This window comes from Coregonus lavaretus (genome assembly GCF_964263955.1).
Source record: "Coregonus lavaretus genome assembly, chromosome: 23".
NCBI lineage: Eukaryota > Metazoa > Chordata > Actinopteri > Salmoniformes > Salmonidae > Coregonus > Coregonus lavaretus.
Window position 1 is genome coordinate 3,170,075 of NC_140010.1, and position 7,604 is coordinate 3,177,678.

The following is a 7,604-nucleotide window of genomic DNA, read 5'->3' on the forward strand; positions in this document are numbered from 1 at the left end:
CACCGGGTCTATCGACAAGGCAGCCATCTTGTTTCTTCTGTCAGGTTCTCCTCAGGTCCTCTCTTACATCCTATCAGCTCGTCGTCTGTAAATGATTTTTTTGCGGCAGGGATTTCTAGAACAACGAGGGGATGGTGCCTGCTCGCTCCCAACAACAGGACAGCACAGTACTGCCTGTTTTCACAGTACAGTCCAGAGAGCGAGAGAGAGAGAGAATGAGAGAGAGATGAGGTTGGGCACTGGGGCAGCTAGCTAGTCCACACTGGTAGCAGCTGTCTGTGGCTGTCTGTGGCTGTCAGAGTGTATTTATAGATAAGATAGCATATGTAGTCAACACAAACATCACTTTACATACTGTGCTGGAAAGACCCAGTAGTCATGAAGTAAGTCACACTCCTTTTCTCCAACACAGACCTTTAATAGTTCACAATGTTTGGATCCCAAAAGGATCTTTGTCAGGTATGTTTTGGAGCAAATTCGTGTGCAGGCCCTGCTTCACTATTTATAGCTGGGGACATCACAAAGCAGAGGAATCTATTTAGATGAGTGTGTAAAATGATCTCCCTCCCTCCCTCCCTCCTTCTCTCTCTCTGTCTCTCTCTCTCTCTCTCTCTGTCTCTCTCTCTCTCTCTCTCTCTCTCTCTCTCTCTCTCTCTCTCTCAATTCAATTTCAATTTAAGGGGCTTTATTGGCATGGGAAACGTATGTTAACATTGCAAAAGTAAGTGAAATACATAATAAACAAAAGTGAAATAAACAATACAAAAATTAACAGAAAACATTACACTCACAAAAGTTCAAAAATAATAAAGACATTTCAAGTGTCATATTATGTCTATATACAGTGTTATAATGATGTGCAAATAGTTAAAGTACAAAAAGGAAAATAAATAAACATAAATATGGGTTGTATTTACAATGGTGTTTGTTCTTCACTAGTTGCCCTTTTCTTGTGGCAACAGGCCACAAATCTTGCAGCTGTGATGGCACACTGTGGTATTTCACCCAGTAGATATGGGAGTTGATCAAAATTGGATTTGTTTTTTTCGAATTCTTTGTGGATCTGTGTAATCTGAGGGAAATATGTTTATCTAATATGGTCATACATTTGGCAGGAAGGTAGGAAGTGCAGCTCAGTTTCCACCTCATTTTGTGGGCAGTGTGCACATAGCCTGTCTTCTCTTGAGAGCCAGGTCTGCCTTTGGCGGCCTTTCTCAATAGCAAGGCTATGCTCACTGAGTCTGTACATAGTCAAAGATTTCCTTAATTTTGGGTCAGTCAAAGTGGTCAGGTATTGTGCCACTGTGTACTCTCTGTTTAGGGCCAAATAGCATTATAGTTTGCTCTGTTTTTTTGTAAATTCTTTCCAATGTGTCAAGTAATTATCTTTTTGTTTTCTCATGATTTGGTTGGGTCTAATTGTGTTGCTATCATGGGGCTCTGTGGGGTCTGTGTTTGTGAACAGAGCCCCAGGACCAGCTTGCTTAGGGGACTCTTCTCCAGGTTCATCTCTCTGTAGGTGATGGCTTTGTTATGGAAGGTTTGGGAATCGCTTCCTTTTAGGTGGTTGTAGAATTTAACGGCTCTTTTCTGGATATTGATAATTAGCGGGTATCGGCCTAATTCTGCTCTGCATGCATTATTTGGTGTTTTTCGTTGCACACTGAGGATATTTTTGCAGAATTCTGCATGCAGAGTCTCAATTTGGTGTTTGTCCCATTTTGTGAATTCTTGGTAGGTGAGCGGACCCCAGACCTCACAACCATAAAGGGCAATGGGTTCTATAACTGATTCAAGTATTTTTAGCCAGAACCTAATTGATCCTCTCTTTCTTTCTTTCTTTCTTTCTTTCTTTCTTTCTTTCTTTCTTTCTTTCTTTCTTTCTTTCTTTCTTTCTTTCTTTCTTTCTTTCTTTCTTTCTTTCTTTCTCTTTCTCTCTCTCTCTCTCTCTCTCTCTCTCTCTCTCTCTCTCTCTCTCTCTCTCTCTCTCTCTCTCTCTCTCTCTCTCTCTCTCTCTCTCTTTCTGACAGCCCCCCAACCCCACCCCAACCCCCGCCAACAGCTGACGTGCATCCCAAATGGGAGTGTCATGTGCTCCCCCTTCATTCGCCAGTCAGCCAGGCATGGAAAATCATATCAAATGTTATTTGTCAAGTGCGCCGAATACAACAGGTGTAAACCTTACCACAAAATAAGAGTTAAGAAAACATTTACTAAATAAACTAAAGAAAAAAAAAGTAACAAAATTAAATAACAATAACGAGGCAGGGGGTACCGGTGGGGGTACAGGTTAGTCGAGGTAACTGAGGTAATTTGTACATGTAGGTACGGGTAAAGTGACTATGCATAGATAATAAACAGCGAGTAGCAGCAGTGTAAAAAAAGAGGGTCAATGCAAATAGTCCGGGTGGCCATTTGATTAACTGTTCAGAAGTCTTATGGCTTGGGGGTAGAAGCTGTTAAGAAGCCTTTTGGACCTAGACTTGGCGCTCCAGTAACGCTTGCCGTGCGGTAACAGAGAGAACAGTCTATGACTTTGGTGGCTGCAGTATTTGACAATTTTTAGGGCCTTCCTCTGACACCGCCTAATATATAGGTCCTGGATGGCAGGAAGCTTGGCCCCAGTGATGTACTGGGCCATACGCACTACCCCCTGTAGCGCCTTATGGTCAGATGCCGAGCAGTTACCATACCAGGCGGTGATGCAACCAGACAGGATGCTCTCATTGGTGCAGCTGTGGAACTTTTTGAGGATCTGGGGACCCATGCCAAATCTTTTCAGTCTCCTGACGGGGAAAAGGTGTTGTCGTGCCCTCTTCACAACTGTCTTGGTGTGTTTGGACCATGATAGTTCGTTGGTGAAGCTCTCGACCCGCTCCACTACAGCCCCGTCGACGTGAATGGGAGTGTGCTCGGCCCTCCTTTTCCTGTAGTCCACGAGCAGCTCCTTTGATGGAATGAGACTGGATAGGTCAAAAAAAGCATGGAAGCAAGGAGTCAGTGTCATCCATATTGCTTTTACCTATCCAGTCCTGTCAGATCAGTGTGAATGAGATAGGACATGGACAAGAAGCTTCTAGAAGAGCTTTGAGACACTCTTGAGTATCCCAAGTTGAGTGACAAATGGCTGAGACACTTGCGCTGAAAGAGAAGTGAGCCACTTTGATTTATAAATGTACAGTAGGCTACCTCCCCTCATCAGGTGACGCATGGGATATTAGACAGTGAGGCAATGCCCCCTTGTGGTGACAGTGGGGAAGTTCCTGATGTATGTTTTCATGTGGGGGGACATCTCTGGAATTCCAAGAGGTCATAGAGCACCTAGAGTCCATTAGAGAGTTCATCGTGTCTTTAAAATACACAGGTTTAATACATTGAGGACATGATGACAAAATAAAACTTGAGGCCAGAAAGTTGTGTTCCTACCAGTTTATTATTATTAAACCCCTACAACTTATCCAGAACGCTGCAGCCCGTCTGGTGTTCAACCTTCCCAAGTACTCTCATGTCACCCCGCTCCTCCGCACACTCCACTGGCTTCCAGTTGTGGCTCGCATCTACTACAAGACCATGGTGCTTGCCTACGGAGCTGTGAGGGGAACGGCACCTCCTTACCTTCAGGCTCTGATCAGACCCTACACCCAAACGAGGGCACTACATTCATCCACCTCTGGCCTGCTAGCCCCCCTACCTCTACAGAAGCACAGATCCCGCTCAGCCCAGTCAAAGCTATTCGCTGCTCTGGCACCCCAATGGTGGAACAAGCTCCCTCACTACGCCAGGACAGCGGAGTCACTGACCACCTTCCGGAGACACTTGAAACCCTACCTCTTTAAGGAATACCTGGAATAGTATAACAGTAATCCTTCTACCCCCATGGTCTTGTAGCAGATGCGAGCTTCAACTGGAAGCCAGTGGAGTGTGCGGAGGAGCGGGGTGACATGAGAGAACTTGGGAAGGTTGAACACCAGACGGGCTGCAGCATTCTGGATGAGTTGTAGGGGTTTAATGGCACAGGCAGGGAGCCCAGCCAACAACGAGTTGCAGTAATCCAGACGGGAGATGACAAGTGCCTGGATTAGGACCTGTGCCGCTTCCTGTGTAAGGCAGGGTCGTACTCTCCGAATGTTGTAGAGCATGAACCTACAGGATCGGGTCACCGCCTTGATGTTAGCGGAGAACGACAGGGTGTTGTCCAGGGTCACGCCAAGGCTCTTCGCACTCTGGGAGGAGGACACAACGGAGTTGTCAACCGTGATGGCGAGATCATGGAATGTAAATGTCTCCAAATCTTATCAAATCACAACCGGAACATAAATATTAGCACTGAACTGAATTCAGTGACTGAATTCAATTTAAATTAAATTGAATTCAACTGAAATACATTTAAATTCAATTGAATTCAACTGAATTCAATTTAAGTTAAACTGAATTCAATTTAAATGATAAGAAATGAACACATAGTGAGTCGTCAGTCTAAAAACAGCACTAAGCTGGGACGTTATCTACTGTCTCCTAAACAAACCTATGTCAAATACAAATACTTTAGGCCGCTTTAATCAATGGAACTTTTTGTGCATTTCTAGGACTACGTATACCATTGGATCGACAGTGGCAGCTAAATCAAGTGCACCTCTAGTCAGGTTTGTCTCCTAGACGGAGGACATTTTACTGAACAGGTTTCAGTGACAGGACAGAGAGGCCCATATTGCCTGGTGGTGAAGCTATTTCCTTTCATAGTGTGGTGACTGACGTCAGAGGAGGGCCTCAGCCCCTCTCAGATTGGCATGTTGTCAGCCAGACCTGGATTCAAATTGTATTTCAAATATTTCAAATACTTCAACTGTATTTGATTGAGCTAGTCTGTTGCAATGCAACCAATCGAATATTCCCAAACGTGTTAAAATCCGCCCATCTGGTAACCCAGGCAAGCTTAAGGAAACGCTCAAAGTATTTAAAAGATTTCTAATGCTATTTAAACCCAGGTCTTTATCCAACAGCAGGCTGTGTCATCTGAGAGGGGAGGAGGGAGATGCAGAAATGTCACACTTAATCTCTCCTGTAAAATAATGGCAGAGTGGGGTTGAGCAGTCATGGATACTGTATGGAGTTGAGCAGTCACGGATACTGTATGGAGTTGAGCAGTCACGGATACTGTATGGAGTTGAGCAGTCATGGATACTGTATGGAGTTGAGCAGTCACGGATACTGTATGGAGTTGAGCAGTCATGGATACTGTATGGAGTTGAGCAGTCATGGATACTGTATGGAGATGAGCAGTCATGGATACTGTATGGAGATGAGCAGTCATGGATACTGTATGGAGTTGAGCAGTCACGGATACTGTATGGAGATGAGCAGTCATGGATACTGTATGGAGATGAGCAGTCATGGATACTGTATGGAGATGAGCAGTCATGGATACTGTATGGAGATGAGCAGTCATGGATACTGTATGGAGTTGAGCAGTCACGGATACTGTATGGAGTTGAGCAGTCATGGATACTGTATGGAGTTGAGCAGTCATGGATACTGTATGGAGTTGAGCAGTCATGGATACTGTATGGAGTTGAGCAGTTATGGATACTGTATGGAGTTGAGCAGTCATGGATACTGTATGGAGATGAGCAGTTATGGATACTGTAAGGAGTTGAGCAGTCATGGATACTGTATGCCAGGGTTCCCCAACTTGGTGGTTTTATTCGGCCCCCCAATGCATTCATTTTTATTTTTAATTTTTTTATTGTTGGACATGAAAGACTATAAAAACACCAGGAAATCAGCTCCAAGTGATTTTAATTTAAGAAATCTGTTCCCAAGTATTCCCACGCATAACAGAGAGACATGTCATCGTATACAAATGTAATCAAGGTTTGAAATTATTATATTTTATTCAAATATTATATATGTTTGAACTTCTTGCGGTCAATTTGATCTAGAAATTATTTGTAATTTTGTTTCCGGTACCCCAACCATCCGCTCCAGAAAAAAATTGTCCCGTCGCTGAATATAGTTGGTGATCCCTGCTGTATGGAGTTGAGCAGTTATGGATACTGTATGGAGTTGAGCAGTTATGGATACTGTATGGAGTTGAGCAGTTATGGATACTGTATGGAGTTGAGCATTTATGGATACTGTATGGAGTTGAGCAGTTATGGATACTGTATGGAGTTGAGCAGTCATGGATACTGTATGGAGTTGAGCAGTTATGGATACTGTATGGAGTTGAGCAGTTATGGATACTGTATGGAGTTGAGCAGTTATGGATACTGTATGGAGTTGAGCAGTTATGGATACTGTATGGAGATGAGCAGTTATGGATACTGTATAGTCCCGTGTAGCTCAGTTGGTAGAGCGTGACGCTTGCAACGCCAGGGTTGTGGGTTCGATTCCCACAGGGGGCCAGTATGAAGAAAAAAAGAACTGTATGCACTCACTAACTGTAAGTCGCTCTGGATAAGAGCGTCTGCTAAATGACTAAAATGTAAACGTATGGAGGGATGTACTGCAGTGCTATAAGGTTGGGGTTGGGGTTCATTCCATATGAAAAAAATATACACAAAGATCTATTCATAAGAATATAATCCATTCTATAAATTATTTAATCCATTTTGAACCACATTTTTCTGTTCAAATATATTGTAACCCTTTGATCCTCGTTAGACATGGGGCACCAACCAATTCAATAGCCCGAAGAGCTAAAGTAGGCCTCTTCTGTAACGTGGGCCTACGTCGTTACTCAGCAGGGACTACCACTGGATGTCTTACTTTAAGGTTTGTTACCGTTATTGTTAGGCTACTTCAAGTTAAAAAAAAGAAATTACCAAAAGAAATACCCAAGATGTAAGATGAGAAATGTTGATGTAATTTCGGACTCAAGTAGAAATAAACGTTCTGGAAAAAAAGGCTATGTAATGTTAACACAAACGTGACAGAGTTATGAGGTTTCAGCTTTGTATTACTGCAATACCTTTGGTACATTAAAAACACACATTAAAAGACACTTGAACAGAATGTAGAGACATTTAGCTCAGAGGTGTTTGATAAGACCTTGCAATGCCAATGTTGTGGGTTTGATTCCCACGGGGGACCAGTGCTAAAATGTGTCCAATCACTACTGTAAATTGTTCTGAATAAGAGCGTCTGCTGGATGATGTAAAAGTAATTCTGCATCTTCAATATATTAGCTGTGTCTGCATAAAATATTTGGCATGCCCATATTTTGTTTAATATGAATATACAAAATGCACTCTCGGTGTATGTACCAAAAAGGACGGGGTACTTGGCAAATGGTGATTATCTACAGCAAGTGCACTTCAGGACTTTTCACATAAAAACAATGCTTTGTTTTTCAAAAAACAACACACAGAGTGGTAGAGTAGTAGTTGTCATGGTGACAACTTGGTGGTAGCAGTAGAAGAGTTGCCGCGACGATGATTCCCTGTGACTTGTGACAGTCTGGTTTGGTTCAGTACAGTAGAGAAGCTCAAGGGTGTAAAAATATGAAGGTGGGGGGGGTGTGGGGTGGGGGGGGGCGTTGTTGACTGTTGACGTGAAAACCAGGTCCTCAAAAAACAAAATGAAGTTTTTCCTCGTTTGTGCGT

The 7,604-nt window shown here is 43.2% G+C and overlaps 1 protein-coding gene across 1 annotated transcript in view; it reads right to left on the bottom strand.

The window, feature by feature from the left end:
* klhl40a (kelch-like family member 40a) overlaps nt 1–27 on the bottom strand; it is a gene marked incomplete at both ends in the record, with an annotated part of 21,103 nt that extends 21,076 nt beyond the window's left edge. Inside the window, one exon of the mRNA XM_084139632.1 lies at nt 1–27. This exon is cut by the window's left edge and continues 153 nt beyond it. Within this exon, the coding sequence (XP_083995758.1) occupies nt 1–27 (27 nt within the window).
* Between the last annotated feature and the right edge of the window lie 7,577 nt (nt 28–7,604).